This window comes from Apostichopus japonicus, chromosome 17, assembly GCF_037975245.1.
Source record: "Apostichopus japonicus isolate 1M-3 chromosome 17, ASM3797524v1, whole genome shotgun sequence".
Classification (NCBI taxonomy): domain Eukaryota; kingdom Metazoa; phylum Echinodermata; class Holothuroidea; order Aspidochirotida; family Stichopodidae; genus Apostichopus; species Apostichopus japonicus.
In genome coordinates, this window is record NC_092577.1 from 19,893,490 (window position 1) to 19,915,210 (window position 21,721).

General features: G+C 43.3%; 1 protein-coding gene across 1 annotated transcript; it reads right to left on the reverse strand.

Moving 5' to 3' along the window:
* Positions 1-7,615: 7,615 nt before the first annotated feature.
* On the reverse strand, positions 7,616-9,302 carry LOC139954704 (uncharacterized). The gene is made up of 4 exons (XM_071954625.1): positions 9,188-9,302; positions 8,732-8,761; positions 8,269-8,398; positions 7,616-7,775 (listed from the first exon to the last, which is right to left on the reverse strand). The coding sequence occupies exons 1-4, from the start codon at positions 9,300-9,302 to the stop codon at positions 7,616-7,618; spliced, it is 435 nt and encodes a 144-aa protein (XP_071810726.1).
* Positions 9,303-21,721: the final 12,419 nt, after the last annotated feature.

Below are 21,721 nucleotides of genomic sequence, written 5' to 3' on the forward strand. Positions count from 1 at the left end.
GATCACGCTGTAAAATAATTGAAATTAACTGCTTACGGGGGTGCATGGGGGGGGGGGTGTTTTAGAGTGTGAATTCATGTGTATCAATCAAGTATGAATGACAGGTGTATCAACATATCACCTTAAATTGTACGGGCAATGCCAGTTACAGCTAGTGTATCCTAACTTCAGAGAGAGTTGCAACAACAACACGAGGATAGAAAATACAGCGAGCTACGTATTTGTACTTTCTTTATGTCTACATAAAAGGTTTACAACTGCAACGGTGAAGGTATGGCTGAGTCAGGACCAAAGCCGGTTGAAGATAGCGGTGTGAGTGACGTTACAACTTTGAAGAGATCCTGTAGTGGATATGTGGGTCTATAAGCCAGGTATTACAAGGAGCTGGAGGCGCTTTTAACAGACCCCATGAATTATGAACGGGCCTCTAAGAAATACGCTGAGCTGAATAATATATTTGAGTCTTACGTGTCAAGGTATAATGAGTATGCCAGTAAACTGGAAGAGAAGAAGGCATACGTAGCCTCTGAGCAGTTTGTTAACCGTGTAAACAAGGTTCAGTTTGACAAACGAATAACGGAATGGTTCCAGGAAGTTTAGAAGGTCCCAAACAAAGATGATAGGCCAACGAGATGCGACACAGAAGTAGAATCCGTTAGAAGCTATCGGTCAAGGGGTAGTGCGCTAATCAGACACTTCACCAATCAGACTGAAGGAGGCTAAGGCAAGGAAGGCATTGGCAGATCTGAAGAGGCAGCAGTTGACTAAAATGCAGAAACTGAGAGAACAGCAATTTCAGTTACAACATGAACTTGCTCGGGCTGAAGTAGAGAACGGCATTGCTAGTGCTGAACCGAACTACACATATGGCAAGAAGAAATACGTACTGAAGATGGCCGAGGTGAAGAACCTAAAGGAACCCAGGATGCTGGGAAGGTTGGTCACAAGCCTAGGGAAGTTAAAGGTTCCTGTGTTACACTAAATCCTAATGCACCAGAATTCATAATTAATGTAAAGGGAAAATTGTCAAATGAAAGTAATCTGTTACAGTTTATGCAGGCCATTAATTTGTCTGTACACTTGCCCAAACCAATGGGTATGCGACTGTATAAATGATCAAAGGCGCCATTATCCACCTTCCTTGCCAAATAATAGGACAATGGTTGAGTCAAGAATTGAGCTTGAGGAAGCGGCTCCTCAAGGATGAGGATCTCCATCAGCGGTATAAGGCTGTGATGGAAGACTATCTGAGAAAGGGATATGCACGCAAGGTAGACGTGAGCGGAGATGTCTGTAAGCGAGGTGAGATTTGGTACCTTCCACATCATCCTGTGATTAATCCCAATTAGCCAAATAAATTGCGAATCGTTTTGGACTGTGCGGCGCAATACCAAGGATTATCCCTGAACAGTGAACTCCTGCAGGGGCCGGACAATACCAATAACTTGATTGGGGTGTTAACTCGATTCCGAGAAGAGAAGATTGCCATAGCAGCGGATACCGAGGGAATGTTTAACCAGGTCAGAGTGGCACCAAGGGACCTTGATGCTCTGCGGTTCTCATGGTGGGATCAAGGCGATCTCACAACATCACCACAAGAATTTTAACTTCGCTTTCGCTCTCCACTTTTCGTTGACCACACACTTTGTGTTTTTAACGTTGGTCTTTCAATAGTTTCAAGTTTGTGTATTGTAGTTTTGGCTTGGTTAAGTGGTTTTTGCTTTTCGTAGGTGAGTGGCTTGGCCACACCCCTAGCTGTCATGGCGGCTCGCCGAGACAGCAAAATCGTATTGTTGAGTTTTTCGGGGCAGGCTAAGGTCGTCCCGGACGACCTGAAATTTCTTGGAGGACGAACTGATTTTTTTTTTTTCAGTTTTGCGTTCTGTTGGTTTAAAGGTCCCTGGAGAGGTTGACGCGCTTCAGCGTAAACCTCTCCGGGGTATGAATGTTTTTGATGTTCGGTTCACCTCGGAGGCTGCCCACGTCCGAGGTGTCCATGTGTTGGAGGGAGTTGAGGGACTGGTCACACCGTATGACAGTTCGATGTGGGTGAGAGTCCTCCATCTCCCTCTGGACATGTCTGAACAGGTTGTTGTACGGACACTGGGGCGTTTTGGGAAAGTAACCGGCTACGAGGAGCCGGAATTCCTTGAATGAAAAGGTGTCAAGACCGGGACTAGACGAGTTAGAATCGAACTCAAGTCCGATATCCCCTCTACCTTGTGGGCTAATGGGCACAGGGCCCACATTGCATATCCGGGCCAGCCTCGCACTTGTTGGAGGTGTGGGCTGGAAGGGCATGAGGCCAGGTTGTGCCCGAACAAGCGGTGTAGCCGCTGTTTACAGGTTGGGCATACCCTGGCCGAGTGTAAAGGGGATATCGTGTGTAACTTGTGTGGGAAAACGGGCCATCTGGCCCGTTTATGCCCAGACCGCTCATACGCCGGGAGAGTGGCTACGGGCGTGGTTGAAGCGGTCCCCGTCCCGGCCTCTGACACCGTACCACCTGTTGCTCCTGTCATCGCCCCAGTGTCCGACACTAGCGCCCCGGTGGAGGCTTTGTTTCCCCTTTCGTGTCCGACCTCTCCCCTGATCGAACTTGCCGAGACTGCCAGCCTGCCCACTGAGGCAGAGTAGGACAAAACGGCGGAGATGGTACTAGCGGAGTGGCATGTGGAGCAGGATGCCGCTTGTACTGGTTCACCGGTAGCTACGCCCGGCCCAAGAGACATTAAGTGGCCCAGATTCTGACTCGCCAATGGAGGACTGCACTACAGCCTTAGAAGTTGTGGCTAAGGAGTCTTCCGATTGGTTTAACGAGACGAAACAGGCCACTGATCTCATTTACTCAAGCGGCCCTTCCACCCTGCCAGCAGTCGCTGCCGCTATTTCGGCTTCGATGGTCGCTAATGGACCTCCTGTTCCTGACAGGAAGGTCCACTCGATCAAAGACGAGAAGCTAAGAACTCTGCTCGCTCGCAGGAAAAGGGGGAACACGGCTAGGGTCTGAAATGACCCGTATTGGGAACAAAACATCGTAGATAGGCACCTCGTCACCCTTAATGTGAATGGGTTGAGGGGTACCCCCAAAAAGGCCTGTCGTCTGCTGTCGGGACGGCGTTCCCCGGGTGAGGGGGTTGTGTGGTCGTTACATAATATGCGTTGGTTTTTTCTGTTTGTAGTTTGGAGTTGGCTTTTTGGGGCCGGTTTGTAGTGTCTTTTTGTTTTGCTTCTGTTGGCCTTTGGGTCCGTGTCCTTTTCACGTCACGTTAAACGCTATGTTAGTGAGAGATTTGTGTTTGTGGGTTTCAGTTGGGTTTTTGGTGGTTGTTTTTGGTGGTTTTACAGACTGAGATTGTTTTTGGTTCTGTTGACCTTTGGTCCGTGTCGGTTTTTTTGGCTCATAAAAAGCAAGAATTTGAAATGTGTGTACACCTTTTTGGTGCTTTCATGAGGAAGTTAGGCAAACAGTGTATGACAACTTCTATGTTAACGACTGCTTAAGGTCAGTACGAAGAACGGAAGATGATTAATCCCTAAACTGCGAGATATGTTGAGCTTAGGTGGATTTGGTCTTACCAAATGGGTAAGCAATGATAGAGAAGTACTATCAATGGTCCCTCCCGCTGAAAGAGCTTCATCAGTGGTAGACTTAGACTTTACTTATCTGCCACTAGAAAGAACACTAGGGTACTGTGGGGTCTGATCGATTCAAGTTCAAGGTTGTTGTCAAAGACGACCCTCACACTCGAAGAGGTATTCTGTCAGCAACAAGCTCACTTTATGACCTCTTGGGACTTGTTGCCCCATATACCCTGGAAGGGAAGGTTCTGCTACAAGACATATGTGCGCAAGGCCCGAGTTGGGATGAACCAGTGAAGGATGAAAAACTTCGACGTTGGCAGAACTGGTTAGAGGAATTACCAGATTTAGAGCCTGATGAGATCAGTAGGTGCATCAAACCCCCATACTTCGACGATGTGAGTTACGATGTTCACATATTCGGGGATGCATCAGAAAGAGGCTATGCCGTCAGTGCCTATGTGAGGACAAAGGATTCCGGAGGGAAGGTTCATTGTACACTGTTGATGGGCAAGGCCATAGTTGGTGACATCCCTATGTTCCGACGTCTCTATGTTCCGACAAAAAGAACAAATTCGGAGCATTTTTTTTTTTATCCAAAAGTTTCTTTGTACCAAGAAAACTAGTTTTGTGACCCCAATTTTTTAGGACCAATTTTTTGGGGGGACTCAAATTTTTTGCACCCAAATTTTTCGGACCCAATGTTTTTGGGGGACTCAATTTTTTGGACCCCCATTTTTTCGGACCCAATTTTTGTTGGGGTACTTAATTTTGGTCCCCAAAAATTTTGGTCAGATCAAATTTGCTCAGAAAACATGTTGGTCACAAAAAATGTTGGTCCCAAAAAATTTGGGTCCAAAAAAATTTTAGTCCAAAAAAATGTTGGTCCGAAAAAATTCAGATCGAAAAAATCTTGGTCAAAAAAAATCCGAATATATTGTCGGAACATAGAGACGTCGGAACATAGAGACGTCGGAACATAGAGACGTCGGAACATAGAGACGTCGGAACATAGAGACGTCGGAACATAGAGACGTCGGAACATAGAGACGTCGGAACATAGAGACGTCGGAACATAGAGACGTCGGAACATAGAGACGTCGGAACATAGAGACGTCGGAACATAGAGACGTCGGAACATAGAGACGTCGGAACATAGAGACGTCGGAACATAGAGACGTCGGAACATAGAGACGTCGGAACATAGAGACGTCGGAACATAGAGACGTCGGAACATAGAGACGTCGGAACATAGAGACGTCGGAACATAGAGACGTCGGAACATAGAGACGTCGGAACATAGAGACGTCGGAACATAGAGACGTCGGAACATAGAGACGTCGGAACATAGAGACGTCGGAACATAGAGACGTCGGAACATAGAGACGTCGGAACATAGAGACGTCGGAACATAGAGACGTCGGAACATAGAGACGTCGGAACATAGAGACGTCGGAACATAGAGACGTCGGAACATAGAGACGTCGGAACATAGAGACGTCGGAACATAGAGACGTCGGAACATAGAGACGTCGGAACATAGAGACGTCGGAACATAGAGACGTCGGAACATAGAGACGTCGGAACATAGAGACGTCGGAACATAGAGACGTCGGAACATAGAGACGTCGGAACATAGAGACGTCGGAACATAGAGACGTCGGAACATAGAGACGTCGGAACATAGAGACGTCGGAACATAGAGACGTCGGAACATAGAGACGTCGGAACATAGAGACGTCGGAACATAGAGACGTCGGAACATAGAGACGTCGGAACATAGAGACGTCGGAACATAGAGACGTCGGAACATAGAGACGTCGGAACATAGAGACGTCGGAACATAGAGACGTCGGAACATAGAGACGTCGGAACATAGAGACGTCGGAACATAGAGACGTCGGAACATAGAGACGTCGGAACATAGAGACGTCGGAACATAGAGACGTCGGAACATAGAGACGTCGGAACATAGAGACGTCGGAACATAGAGACGTCGGAACATAGAGACGTCGGAACATAGAGACGTCGGAACATAGAGACGTCGGAACATAGAGACGTCGGAACATAGAGACGTCGGAACATAGAGACGTCGGAACATAGAGACGTCGGAACATAGAGACGTCGGAACATAGAGACGTCGGAACATAGAGACGTCGGAACATAGAGACGTCGGAACATAGAGACGTCGGAACATAGAGACGTCGGAACATAGAGACGTCGGAACATAGAGATGTAACCCCATAGTTTGTCCCATTAAGAAAGTAACTGTGCCAAGATTAAAATTAACAAGCAGCGACTTTGGCTGTCAAGGTCGGCCAGGTTCTGCAGTCGGAGCTGAGCAACCCACTGAAGAGTACGACTCACTGAACGGACCCCGCAACAGTCGTGTTGCATGTCCGCAGTGAGGATCGCAGGTTTAAGACATTGCTTTTTACGTGACCCGTCATACGGGATACAAAACGTCACGGCCAAACGGCACTACCAAACCATCCCATTCTTACAAACGAAACTCAGGTCAAGCGAGTCAAAAAAGTACATACGCCCACCAACCTGTAGAGACAAAACACCCAACCAGCCACTGAAACATTGAAACGGACGACCAGCACAAACGGACGACCAGCACGCAGCGAAACAAAACACCCTTCCCCAGCACACAACCGTCCAAAAAGGCAGCCCCAGATAAACGGCGAAAATCGCCTTCAACCTGAAGGCGAATGTCAGACTTCACCGCCTCCAGGACTGCCTGCCAAAATTCCCCCTAAAAACAACATCACATCTATTCCTCCAAATAAGTTTTTTCACAACAGAACAAACATAAATAATACGCTGCAACACAGCAACAGAACAAACTGGAGGATCTAATCCATAAAAAAAACAAAGCCCTGTCCTACCGACCAGGAACGGTCTCCCGTTAAACGGTCGGTCCAGGACTAAAACCACTCCCACAAGTTCAAAAGAAAGGGGCAATGCCAAAAAACATGGGCAGTACTCTCGAAGCTGTCACAGCCGGTCCTCGGGCACAGTCCATCACCCAATCGCCAGTGATACCTTTTCAGATCGGTCACCAAGGCACCGTGTGCAATTCTCAATGCAAGATCACGGAGCCTGCAACCATTCAGCCTTGAATGCACCGAACGCCATACTTCGACAGGATGACGTCCCTGTACAAAAATTGCATTCAAGGCCCTATCCCGCAAGGAACTGAGAACGAGAGCCGGCCGTGACAGGTCAACAGGGGGAAACTCAATAAGAGCGGAGCAAATGACACGCACTACTCTGCTTGGTGTGCTACTATGCGGTTCTCTGTTGCTAAACCGCACCGGAACCCATCGACGCAAGTGCAACCCGCCCCAAAAACGTACAAAATATGAAGAAGGTAACCCTGGGTCAGTTTACCGCTACAAACAATTGCTTAAATAACAAACAAGTTAACTTACTTCCCAGATGAACCACCCCTAGTGTCCCCCCTTCTCCAGTTTTTGGTACAATACCGCCCTCTTGACAAGCTCTGTACCACCAGACCGATATGAATGAAAAAATCGCCCTCTCCAACCGCACCAGGACGCGACGCGGAATTGAGTACACCGCGCCCGGGTACCACAAGATGGGCGAAACGAAACGATTAATAACAGTGACTTTCTTTAAGATCGAAAGCCAGCGGGTGCCAAAGGTTTAGAGTCTGCTCTAAAATACCTCAGCCCTCTCGTTCCAGGTGACATCACAAGGTGCATCGTAGCCGAACCATATACCATTAATTTTGATATTCTGATCCGACCACGACGCACCGAATGGTAAGTCTCTGTATCTCCAGCTACCAAGACGAAGGCAATTTGTCTTTTCTGGATTCAACTTCGCCCGGTAGCTCTCTCAAAAATAGATACATCCTGCGAGAGTGCGCGAGAGGAGCCCCGACTCGAAACAACACACGTGACGTCATCTGCATATTGAACGCATTTCACTTTGGCACCCCCTGGCACAACGAATGGAACAAGTCTTTGAGTCCCTTTCCAAAAGACGAGAGAGGGACTCGCTAAACAAAACATTTAGCAATGGAGACAGAGGGCACTTCATACTGTTCGGATGGAAAAGCTGCTCGAATCCTCCTTACCGCACAGGATGGGAGAAAAACACGAACCTCCTTCCCTAAAAACTGCCAGCACACCCTTACAAGTTGTCTGTATGCTGTGTGTCTGTATTTTCCTTGGTAGCCATCTGGGGACGTCAATTTTAAAATAAATATCCATATGATTTCCAGAATTTTTATTGGCCCCTTAATCTGCCTCCCCTAAAGTTTTAGGCCTAGCTATGCAATTTACACAAACTGATCATTGAATCTCGGTGACTAAAATTTGTAAATGGATCATGCCCAACCATGGTGGACATTTTTTGTGGCATTTGGTTCCGTGGCTCAGTGTAAATGGCTACTATGTCAGTCAGCATGATAAGGGTTAATTCAAGGACATTGCACCAGTTTTTGGTTTTGCACAAAATGTCCTAATCAGAAGCAGGTTTTGAACATGGTGCACACATTTTCTTGATCTACTATATCTTAATGTAATTCCCTTCATGTAACAAAACTAAACTATCAATACAAGCACACCCTCCGTATTGTTACATCATTCAACAGCAGGTCAGAGCAATGAATAAAAGGTATACAACAAATATAATGTATTCTCTACTTACTCATGGATGCTATTTTCTTGTGCACGGCCACCATACTGTTGACGGTACACGTAGTAGGCTATCTGTAGCACCCACGGGTTCAGGCACACAGCTTCAAAACCTGGGTGTAAGGTGATGCATGCAGCACTTTCTTCATCACAGTCCTTACTTTATCTATTTCCCTGCAGCATCTACACTCCCTTGCTGTAGGCATCACAGCACACTGGCCACAATGACACCTGTAAACAATGCAAACCAGTTCAAATGATAAAGAGCCAATTTTCAATGACTTCATAACGGCCTCAATTATTGGGACATATGTCAAAATAGAAAAAAAAACTCCGAAGGGCTGTCTACAATTGAAGCTCCTTATAAGTGAAGGAGGGGGCAGCTTCTTCTTAGAGTTGTTGCATCTGTTGGGACAATGCTGCAAAGGAAAATAAAGCAGGCCGATGTTGCCTCGTTTCCAACTCTTTTTTGGTACTTTTGAATCCATTCCCTAGATTGAGAAAATCTGATTATGAAATAAGATGAAGTGGAAATGACGAAAAGCTGGTGTGAGATGCCACCTCGCTCCCCCACCCTTTCCCTGATTTGTAGTAACTTCACTAATTTGCCACTACAACTGCTAGGAAATTAATAATAGACCACCTCTGAATTTGTTGTGCACGCTTCCAATTGGCTCCTTCAATCAACTAACCAAATGAAATATGTCTGTGTGACATGTTCCTGGGGCATATGCTGCCACAACTTTTAAGGAAAATAGTAACTTCCTCAACTTAACTCGACCGCACTCTCATGTTAATTTTGCTGCCCCATCGACAAATTGGCTAGCTAAGAGTATGAGCAAAGTTAGGAAACATTTATCGGTTCTAGGCCTAACTAGTGACACAACTATCCTATATACAGTAAAGGCCTAGTATGCTAGGCGTGACGTTACAATTGTGTTCCGTCAAGACGATAAATTTCGACATCGCTGTCCGATCCCGCTTCTTCTTCGCTGGTCTCCGGTTCGAACATTTAGGGGAAAACTTGTCAATGGCACCGGCAGCCATTTCGCGATATGTATAAGGCTATGCTGTGTATGTTGTGCTGTGTATATATGCGTACTACAGTGCGTGTATAGAAACTGTATGTGGTAGCAATAAGCAGTTCCATGCGACGATATCATGCACTTTCGACTTGGTAAACAAATGACGTCATTTGTTTTCGACTTTCCCTGAACGAGTCAATCTAGCCGATTTTTGCGGAGTTTGTTGCTTGATAGGAAGAAAATGCAAGGAATTTATGAAAAAGGAGGTTATTAGATGTTTTCTTCGATGTCTCATGTATCAATTTGTGATTTTTCATCTTAATCCAAATCTTAACTTTCTTGTAACAGACTGCTGAAAAAGGTCATATTTTCGAGAAGTTTGAGATTTATACATACCCAAAGCACTGCGCAGAATATAAACAGTGTGCACTCTTCTGCGCTCCCCCGTGACGTCTCTGAAGGGGTAGAAATCAATAAAAAGTACTATTACGTATCGATTTCTACCCCTTTGGAGACGGAAAAAAATCGCGGTGTTGGGTTTTTCTTAATGTAAGAATTGTTAACTTTAATATTATGTTAAGTCAAGTCTACGTGTCACTTGACCTTTAATAAAGATTGCATTGTGGATTCCAAAGTCTGTTGCCCAGTATCACAGCTTTTATGTTAAACTGAGTGTAAAATTAATTGCTTAGTTTTCTAAACGTGTAAAAGAATGGTTCGTCGGCTACCGCAAATTGAATATGGTCATAATTATTACTATCAATGATTTTTGAGACAGTGCCAAATTGGGAGTTACATTGGGAGTAATGCCTCCAGGCATGGATTTGATTTGATTTATGTTGAATTTTCATATTTTGGATTGACAAATGAAGATAACTACATTGCATTCCATAACTGATTTTGGCACTTAAAATTATGTTTCAAAGAATGCGATGTATTTCATAATGCTTTGGATCCAATAGCTCATTTCACTTTAGTCCAGTCAACCAGATTTAAAGCTGAATCTAGACATATATTGAATCTTACAAGCAACTCGTTCAACAACATGCAGCACCCGTAACTTCAGCTATTTTATATACCAATCAAGTAATAAATTTAAGCGAAATGTTGGCTTTGTATTCTCATACGTATTGACTGAATGCTCAAATATTTAACTAATTTAAATTTAAATAATTGCAGCCAGGTGTTACTTACCCTTCCCAATGACAGTACTCAGAAAAGCTCAGAATTTGTACGTGCAAAGAAAAAGGACACGCACCAAAGGTCAACAAAAGCAAAAACAATCCCAGTCTGCCCAACAACCACCATAAACCCAACCGAAAACCTACAAACAGAAATCTCTCACTCACCCACAAATGTATACAATGCAGCGCCCAACGCGACGCGAAAAGGACACGGACCCAAAGGCCAACAGAACCAAAACAAAGCTCTACAAACCAGCCCCAAAAGCCAACTCCAAACCACAAACAGAACCCCCAACCCATATTATGTAACGACCACACAACCCCCCCCCCCACACCCAAAAACCAACACACTCCAAAACTTCATCCGGGGTACGCCGTCCCGACAGCAGACAACAGGCCTGCGCATTACCTCCGAAGTTTTCCCAATATGGGTCTTTTCAGGCCCCTAGCAGTGTTCCTCCTTTTCTTACGAGCGAGCAGAGTTCATACCTCCTCGTCAACCTTGATCGAGTGGACCTCCCTGTCAGGAACAGGAGGTCCATTAGCGACATCGTGTCCGGTAGAGCGGAAGCGGGTAGGTTGGAAGGGCCACTCGAGTCAATGAGATCAGTGGCCTGTTTCGTCTCATCAAACCAATCGGAGGACTCCTTAGCCACAACTAATAAGGCTGTAGTGCAGTCCTCCATTGGCGAGTCAAAATCTGGGCCACTTAATGTCTCTTGGACCGGTTGACTCGGGGCCCAACTAGTATCACCGATAGTGGGCGTAGCTACCGGTGAACCAGTACAAGCGGCATCCTGCGCCGCATGCCACTACGCTAGTACCATCTCCGCCGTTTTGTCCTGCTCTGCCTCAGTGGGCAGGCTGGCAGTCTCGGCAAGTTCGATCAGGGGAGAGGTCGGACACGAAAGGGGAAACAAAGCCTCCACCGGGGCGCTAGTGTCGGACACTGGGGCGATGACAGGAGCATCAGGTGCTACGGTGTCAGAGGTCGGGACAGGGACCGCTTCAACCACGCCCGTAGCCACTCTCGCGGCGTATGAGCGGTCTGTGCATAAACGGGCCAGATGGCCCGTTTTCCCCACACAAGTTACACACGATATCCCCTTTACACTCGGCCAGGGTATGCCCAACCTGTAAACAGCGGCTACACCGCTTGTTCGGGCACAACCTGGCCTCATGCCCTTCTAGCCCACACTTCCAAAAAGTGCGAGGCTGGCCCGGGTATGCAATGTGGGCCCTGTGCCCATTAGCCCACAAGGTAGAGGGGATATCGGACTTGAGTTCGAATCTAACTCGTCTAGTCCCGGTCTTGACAGCCTTACATTGAAGGAATTCCGGCTCCTAGTAGTCCGCACAACAACCTGTTCAGACATGTCCAGAGGGAGGTGGAGGACTGTCACCAACACCGAACTATCATACGGTGTGACCTTCAGTCCCCCAACTCCCTCCAACACATGAACGCCTCGGACGCGGGCAGCCTCCGAGGTGAATCTAACATCGAAACAATTCATACCCCGGAGAGGTTTACGCTGAAGCGCGTGAACCTCTCCAGGGACCTTTAAACCAACAGAACGCAAAAGTGAAAAAACTTGTGCGGGGACGGCCTCCCCCGAAAAAGTGAACAATACGATTTTGCTGTGACGGCGAACCGCCATGACAGCTAGGGGTGTGGCAAGCCACGCACCTAAGAAAACCAAAAACCACGAAACAAAGCCAAAACTACACTAAACAAACTACAACTATTGAAAGGCCAACGTAAAAAACAATGTGTGGTCAACGAAAAGTGGAGAGCAGCCGAAAACAAGTCCGCGCTCCACGAAAAGCAACTCCAACTACAAAGAAAAGCTCACAATTTAAGGCCAATAGACACTGGGCATAAAAAGAGTAAAACCAGTGACGCTTCTTGCGCATAGTAATTAGGATGTTTACTGAGGTAGCATACGCCCATTAAAAGCCCCATTGACTTACACACTAAATCACAAAAGTAATGTGGTCTCTAAGTCTAGATAGAAGTTTTCACTAGCTAAACGCTACCAATCACCGGATAGCTGACAAGTTGGCCTTTCATGGCACCATCAATTTTACGTACCATGACCGTCAAGATTTTTTGGCTATCGGAGCCGGAAGTTTTCGTCACTTGTAAAAAAACCTCTTCACTCAGTGGTAAACAAATTTCCTACGCTGCTCCTGGGAGGCCTAAAGGGGTCTTACATTGCCTCAATCGACCCAATTTTTTCACCACATGTACTTCTATTCATGCTCTTGAATATGCAAGCCACAAAAAACTACATCATGTTTGGTAACAGGTCAAAAAAGATGTTCTCCCGCTGCTTTTTGGCACTTTTCCTGAAGGAGAACAATCGAGCGGACTGATATAGACTCTAATAGGAGTATGCCACCCTGAGCTTTAAGCATATGGCTTCCTTATTATTATACAGAAAAGTTGCTTGAACTTGAAACTTGGTGTGTAGTTGGCACTTGGTGATAAGATGAACTCTATTGTTGTTAATATCGGTCAAATGTCATATTTGGTCAATACCGCAGGAAGTTGAAAACTCTTCCATCCAAACTTGCTTTATATCGGCAAGGAATCACTATTTGTCGTCTTGGATTGATTGTCGCAAAGTACATGCTATGGGTTATTTCATGTTCAGTATTGTGTGATTTTTTTTCCTTCTTTAGTATAAAGCATAAATGGATACTTGATGTTGCATTTTTTCCTAAATTATCATTATAGGCTAGTTGTACAGAAACTTTGCTTCAACTAAGTCACTAGTACTATTATAACATCAGCCATAGGTTTACAAAAATTATCTATTTCATGCTACAATAAGAGGGTCTGCTTGCTTTAAATGATCCTATTATTATGTAAAGCAACCATCATTTTATCCATACATCGCCCATCATTTTTCTTCAGGATAGGATATCATTCCAGATATTCAATCTCACCATGACTGTACTGTAATAATGTCAAATAAATATGTATAAATCAGCAATTGATTTTACCCAAAAATTATACTTTGTTAGTTTGTGCATTGACTGGATTGTATGGATTTTTAGATACCAGCATGGGAGGGGTATTGTTGCTTTTATAAGGGGTGTTTTTTGTTTTTAAATTTTCTTTTTACTTGTCTCCTAGGAAGCTTGTACAAGTCGATTCCATAATCACACCTGGTCTTTGTTTGTGTAGAAGGAAGACAATGCAAAAAATTAAAAGGGCCTGTGACTGGAAATGTGATGTGAAAGGTGAAAAATGATTTATATACACAATTTATAAGTCCCACATGAAAACATGGGGGTGGGAGAGAGCGGAACATTGTCAGGCTCTGACTAGTAGTGTCATGAACCTTAACAGTGTCATCAGTTCCCTCTTACATGCAGATAGGGTGGGGTGGAGAGGGACACTGTTGGGTACAGGCAAATAATGAAAAGCACAAAGAAAAGGATAACAAACAAGATTTTATGATTGTTAAGTTCTTTTTATTGTGTCCTGTCACAGCGAACAGCAGAAGAAGGCAAGGTATAAGGGTTTTCAGCATAAACATCAATCTTCCTTTGGGTAGGAGTTGTTCATGGGAGGGGCACAACTTTTATTATGAGGGGGGGGTCTTGCTTAGAAAGATCACAGATGGCATCATTGACATCTTACGTAGCGCTTTTAAAACTGCTGAAGAGTTTAGCAGTTAGCTAAACTGCTTTTAGCCTGCAGAGAATTAGTACTTTCTGTGAAGAAAAGCCTGTACAGGTTATTAAAAAAGAAAAGAAAGACAAGTCACACACTTTCCTCTCTAAACACAACCAAAGCTCCCGAATTCATGAGCCACAAGCGAAATGGCAACCCAACACATACATGCTTTGACAGAAATCAAATACTGTGGTGCAAAATGTACACAATGATACAATATTTCAGCCATAGACTGCAAAATGAAAAGCAGGTGGCTAAGCTTCAAGCCTACCTAGATCGTATATGGTACCTTCACAGTGTCACGAATAAGTCACCTAATATTGTATAGCACATTAACATGTCCTACGCTATTCTTTGTGTAGGCCTGCTGACATTTGTACCATTTCATGAACCTACTGTACAATAGCCTGTTCTGGGTTTGGGGGGTGAGATGGGTGGTTGATTGCTTACTCTAAACACTACTGATTTCTTCAAATATACTAACACTCTCATAACTAACTACATTTATGTCAATATTGGTAATAGGATCATCACATAGTCCACTGATGAATTGGATATAGGCCCCTAGTGTAGACCTTAAGTATTACCAAATAATATTCAGCCACTAACAGAAAAAGTATGTGGCAAAGCTTCACACCATGCAAGATGCTGTGTGACAATACCTTAGGCCAACCGCCTATCATATACAGTATAGTCTACTGATCTATTGGATATATGCCCCTAGTGTAGACATTATGTATTACAAAATATGATTCAGCCACTAATAGAAACAGTAAACAGTATGTGGCGAAGCTTCACACCACGCAATATGGTGTGTGCTGCCTTCACACTGTCACTTATTCCAGTTGCATGACAATACCTTAGGCCAACCATATTAACTTAACTACTGTACATAGACCTATCTTGGGATAAACCTGCTGACATTTGTGTCATTCAATGAGATTCACTGTAGACTAGTCTAGATAACATACTTGTACTGTAGCTATGGGTTTGGGGATGGTCGGGGCAAATTGACTTGTTAATGCAGAATATTAGAATTTGGAGAATTGCCATACCTTCAGTGTGAAAAAGGGCAACCAGACCTACGACACAATGATACAGTATTCAGCGATTAACTGCAAAAATGAAAAGCACGTGACAATGTGGTATGTGCTGCCTGAAAGCTCACACACATAACAGTCTCCTTATGCAAACGATATTTGAATTTTATATTAGACTATTTGTTGGAAAATCCTGCGAATAGTTGTATAATCCAATAACACTAAATGAGCATATTCTTAGGGTATTTAAACTTCATTGTCTCAATCAAATGGGTCACATGCAAATGAAAATATTACTTTCCTCCACTCCATAAACCCATGCAAAAGTTTGTCCTCAATGTTGTTTTGTTTTTTAATATTACATATGCACCTTGTATTTGAAGGAGTGCCATCACCTGTACTTTTGTCAGGCATTTTATGCGGTGGTAGTTGAAGCCTTCCAACCACTTTGTTGGCTTTTCGCCAACTGGCTACTACTGGGAAATGGAGAGGGACAGGACATTATTGCAAGTAGTTTTCTGCCATCCATGACAGAACTTTTCTGTCACAACGTACTTCTTCAGAAGCGGAGCGTTTATTGATTTTTCTTCATTTGCTTAGCTTTGCTCCATTTTACTTTCTCCTTCTCTATTCCTCTAAAGGCCAACAGTTAGTTGTACAAGAAAAACAAGCAAAAATGAACAGTGGGTAAAGATCATAATCGGTAACTTGACTTATAGTTTCCAAAAATTTCTTTTGTATGGGCCCAATTCAATGAGGTTGGTAGGGGTGGGGTTGTAATGATTTGCCCGAAGATATTTGTGGTTCTCTAGTTCTCAACTGTGCCATGTGAAAAGTCAAAGTCAATATGGTGTCTCATTAATGAATGGCTTCTATTTGCCCTACCAGAGATAACAGCACATTGCCCATGTTTTCATTGAAATATCAATATGTCCCCCCCCCCCCCCCCTTCCCAATCCTCCTGCCCCTATGGTCACAAGATACAATCCCTTCTCAAAAGTGGAGAATGGAGAGGCGGGGTGTGCGACGTCATGCATTATTTCAAAGGGATTTGAGCCCAAATTTGAAAATTATACACGGTACAATAGAGTACACAGTGGTAGTCACAAGCCTCCCCCTTCTGTAAATTGATCATTTAGCTCACTTCTTAAAAACTTGTTGGTGGTTGTTTACTCTTCACAATTGTGCCCCTTGCCGTAAAGTGAGAGATCTGCAATGTGGCAGGCAGTACCACCAGGATATACATTAGGGACTTTAGAACAACTATTAATTATAAATAGACAATCAGTCACCTAGATTGTTCATTGATAATGACTGAGAATAATTGGAAAGTGATTTTAATTAGGCTCCACCTTGGCGTAGTCACGGCTAGTAAGACCCGGCCTAGCCTAGTTAGTTTAGATAAGTGATTTTCTGTTTAATAAACTAATTGTTGCAGGGTAGATTCAAGGTATACGGGAGGGCGCTCGACGGGTTTTGTACGTTATTCTTTAAGAAACAACATGGCGACACTAACGCCATAAGCGTGATGTTAAAGCTTACTTTTTTAAAGTTATTCTTTTAGTTCGTATGCATTTTATCTGTAGATGCGGGAACATTTATAAAGGCCACAAAACTTCGGTAAGAATTACGGTGTAGTTGATTTGATTTGACATTTGTGTAGTTAAGATAAATAAGTTATTTAAGTTGTGTTTACGGTTGCACTGTTAACCATTTAGGATAAGTTACATTGCACTATTGTTGTTGTAGGCCTAGGTTTTGTGCGTTACCTAGCTTGTATATGTGTACAAGATCATAACCCTTCCCGGAGCGTTCATAAGCTCTTGTCCTTACTGTAGTTAATTTCTTTTGTTGTATTTTACCTTACGTGAGTGTACATCGCTTTACTTGTATTTTAGTCACAATATCGTGTGTGTTTCTAGTCCGTTATGGTATCGTCCATCTATCTTAGGAAGGCCGTTTGTGACAGTATTTCTGTATGTCTTAATGTATCTTTTTCTTGTATATTTTATTATTTTATTTTGGTTTAATTTGTTCTCGTTTGCAGTGAATCGGTTAACGTAAATAAAGTCGTGAGCGAGACCTAGATTCTGTTGGTGGCGTCCTTGAAGTTTTTCCCAATTCTACACTAATAAAAGTAGAAAAGAAAGAATCAGGAGGGACAGTCAAATACACATCAATGAGCATATCACAGAGAAAAAAAAACCTGAAGATACAAAAGATCAGAACCGATTATAATGCTTAAAGTACTTGTCCAAACATTGTTAAACTCATTCACACTACTTGTTCTAGCCCTAGCTAGTACTGCAGTACTTGCAATGCTAGTACAAGTAGGCCTCAGCTAGTGTACTTAGTAGTATTAGGCTAGGTCTATGCTATAATACACAAAAAATACTGTGATGCACATGGCTACAAATTTTGCGGATGCAAAAAATAAAGAAAGGCATAGGACGTAGCCTATATCTAAGCTGCCCTAGCATTTTACTTGTTTAGGCCTAACATTTTAGTTAATCTAAACGTTACGACTATGCTTCGCCTATTATGAGTAAGTTTGACAAACCTTAAAAGAAACAAGGATTGGAGTGATGTGATACAGGGCAAGCCTAGGCTAGTTAGCGTAGCCTAGTCCTAGGCTACACAGCGTAGTACTCACCTCTTGAAGCAAATCCTCTTCTGTAGCCTTCTTCTACTTGATCAAAGGGCCGAGACACAAATAAGGGCATTTAATTCCAATTTTACTTGACAGCGACCAAATCTTTAGACCAAGGCAAAGTGTTTACAACGCTGTAGTGCATCAGATTCACGATCGTCGGATTTCGCTGGTCGCGCCGGAACTGAAATGCGGGCTTTTCTTCTAGGGAGATCTCAGAATTAAACTTATGAAACTGACCTATTTTGACGAATACTGCATGAAATTGGTAAATACAACCAATAAAAAGGGTATAAATGATCCAGCTAAGACTCTTAAAATATTAAAACAATCATCCAACGTAAAAATGATGTTTTATTTGCGTGAGTGAATCACGGTACTTGAGAGGGAAATAGTTACTAATATACAAGCTAACTTTCCAAAATAATAACCTTGAACGGTGCAGAGACGGCCAGTGTCCATCAGTGCACGTCCGTGCTACTAAAGGGCGGATTTTGACATGAGTGTTCAGTACAAAACCCCGCACCGAGTTCCAAAATTTACTATACGCTTGTGTTGAAGTTTTGAAGCAGTGATTCCGTTTACGGCAGAGGCGGCGGATACAGGTTGGCCATATAACCGGAATCCCGTCGCCATGGTTTACGGCACAAAAATACAGTGTTCAAGCAGAAGCATTAATAATGTAAAAGTCGTCTACGTAATGTAATGAACCTCCTTGATTCCCGCTTGCCCGTAAATGAACACATGTGAAGACATGCTTTTATAAAATCATTACTCGAGATAGGAGTACACTAGAGAGCTTCTCATAGCTTTATTTTGCACATAAGACAGCCTGCATCAATAAACAACCTTTTTCCGAGGGGGTCACATGGACTTTTTTGTTTTTTTTTGGTCTTCAAAGATTTGTTTACATTCAAAACACCGGTCGTTTTGACCTTTTTTTCAACAAAATCGTGACAACAGTGAAAAATGTCAGTCAACTGACCCTATCTCATACAACTAGCTAAGACATAGAAGGAATCAAATCAGGAGGCATATGTAGAGAGATGGCTCTATATTTGGGGAAAATATGTCAAAAAATCACGTTTTTCGGTCTATGTTAAGGCCAAAAAACGGTCAACTTTCCGAAAATATTTCTCCCGAATGCCTCACCCTACAGAAAAGACTTTTAGCTCTCCAGAAGCGCCACACTGAAATTCAACTCTACATAGAAACAATTAAGCAATAGCGCCTCCACTTTGTGAGTAATCCCTAGCAATTCAACTCGAGCATTTCTACGGTATAGAATTTCGGTCAACCACAGTTGATATGCTTAGCGTCGTTAGGGTCAATGCAATCACTCACGTAAATGAAACGGTAACTATTTAGCACATATTATCATGGCTAACTACTTGTAAGAGGCGTTAGACCTTTTTATGGGCAATTTGACCATCAAGCCTTTGGAGAAGAAGATTCTGACGATGAAATTCTGAAATTCTGATACGGTAAGCCGCATACTGTATGCACACTGTATGCACACTGTTTGCACACTGTATGTACTATGTATTGTGTATGTAGCGCAATTGGTATATATAGACTTACCGTTACGCGTGGCTACCAATGTATTACAGAATACATTTGTTTGTTTGGAGGGGGGAAAATCAGTCATATTCCTCACATTCAAACATCAAATTATATTTTACTTATGAAATAACATGTCTTCAACTTATCAAACTATGAAAAGTCCAGCAGATTTCATCAAAATAATTTCAAATGGGCAAAAAAAGTACATTGTTTGTATCATAACCTCATTTGCATATTTACACATCTAATTAGCTCAATTATAAAAAAAATTATGAAAATGAAAACTTCATTTCAATACCTATCTGTCAATACTTGGGTCCCTATTGACAAAATGAACAGATTTTGAGTAATTACAATGTGTAAATAATTTCCCCCAGGGGGACAATTATATGATCACAATGGGGAATCAAGGAGTTAACGGTATACAAGTCGGGGCAGACTGGCCACTTGGGTTGAATGTCCGGTGGGCCAGTGGGCTAGGTAAAAATGGGCTGGGCTGTGTCCCCCCCCCTCCTTTCAGTTAAAGTTCTGTGTTGCCATAAGTCGTGTGAAGTGTCATATCCGGCGATCTAGGAGATAGCCAAACAATTTGGTTGTAAGTTACGCGCCAACTCGAGTGGCCCTCCCCAGATAGTAAGGAGCTTGCGTTCTGCGCATGCGTTAACACCGGGTGACAAGCTGTTTTTACGTTGTGCTCAAAACGACAACTTGAGATAGCGTGTGACGTCATATGTCGTCTGACCAGGCCAAGATACCGAATGACTGTCATTTTCCCCGTAGTAAGAATCTTAAGCGCAAAAACAACAGGACGGGGTAGTCAGTGCGACGATGTACACTGTCAGTTAACTTCCCCGTTGCCAAGGGCGGCGGAACCGGGGGGGCACAGGGGGCACGTGCCCCCCCCACACTTTTCCTCAGGTTAAAAAATGTGCCCTTTTTCTACATAAAAAATTCTAAATAAAAAAGAGTTTACAAAGCGAAACCCACGTCGAATGAAATATTTCTGGAAGTTTTAAATGTTTAATACCATAGGCGTAGGAGCCCAATTTGATTTGGGGGCTGTAACGACTTGCTCGAAAAATATGACCAACATTTTCCGCGCGCTTTCAACATCTGCAAGATATGCATACCGGTATCATATGGGCATGCGTCGGTTATTACATCGCATGCCAATAACATATATACAATCATTTGCCGTTTCATTACCCTTCCATTTTGGTTACAATCATTGGGGAAGTCGTTACAATAATAATGATCATAATAATATCAGTTTTACCATTGAAAAACACGTACCAAATTATTTTTCTTTCAGTAGGTGCCCGAAAAATTCTCAGCAGATTGCCCGAATTGTAAGCAAAGCAAAAAATCGGTGGGGGCTGTAGCCCCCCTCCCCTCCTACGCCTATGTTTACTACCACAAGGCTTCTAACATTCTTATGAGCGCCATTATGCATATTCAATTTGCCAAAAAATGCATTGCTATATTACATTGTGACTTTGTAATAAGCAGAACCCATTTATAGCCTACTATGAATAATGAATATATGTAGTTTTAATATCCCATAACCTACCCCATCCTTTCGTATTTTGACATATTTCATTTGCTTTCATGCATGTATCGATCGCGTACGTGTGCAGGGACTTGGACTTTATAATGATTTCACCTCATTTTGTCTTGAAAGAAAACTTGTTCCTTGTTTCCCAAATTGCACATTGGATATTGCAGTGCTAGTATGCATTGTTTCCTTGAGGGGGAGGGGGGGGGGCGTTCATGGAGTGATATGTATACGCAAATAAGATAATACAATAAGAGTTATAAAGGGTACAAAATATCAGGCTGCATCAGTCCAATCGAATTTCTGCAAAGTGCCCTTCGACGTTGGTGCCCCCCCAGAATAAAAGTGCTTCCGCCGCCCTTGCCCGTTGCACTTCTCCGCGTCTCGTTCATTCTAAAGCTCCTCAGCATAGTGTGACGGATACGTAGCCCTCATCGGGTAGGTCATATGACTTTTGCCTGACGGTATCACTGAAAGAATCCTTCACTGGCTGTTTCATAATATTGCGGCGTGAAATAACAACTGTTAGTTAGCATTCTTTGAGGTATTTAACCTAAACGTATAGTGCTCAGACTACAATCACATAAATATAGTACACTAACGTTAATTCTTGTCATCCTTGAATTGAAATACTGCTTGAATTTGTGTATCAGTTATCATCAGAGCAAGTTTCAACTTGATATTACATTGGCTTTAGTCCCACCTATTGGCTACTTTGATCACATGGTGTTATTGCGCCAACCAGGAATTTAACTTCCTTT

What these genes read in the sequence shown, in the direction of transcription:
- LOC139954704 (XM_071954625.1), bottom strand. Translation starts at nt 9,302, where the DNA reads ATGGCTGCCGGTGCCATTGACAAGTTTTCCCCTAAATGTTCGAACCGG. An exon ending in CGTCTTGACGGAACACAATT is followed by an intron (nt 8,762 to 9,187) that starts GTAACGTCACGC and finishes TTTCATAATCAG; the next exon opens with ATTTTCTCAATCTAGGGAAT. An exon ending in CAAGAAAATAGCATCCATGA is followed by an intron (nt 7,776 to 8,268) that starts GTAAGTAGAGAA and finishes AGGAAAATACAG; the next exon opens with ACACACAGCATACAGACAAC.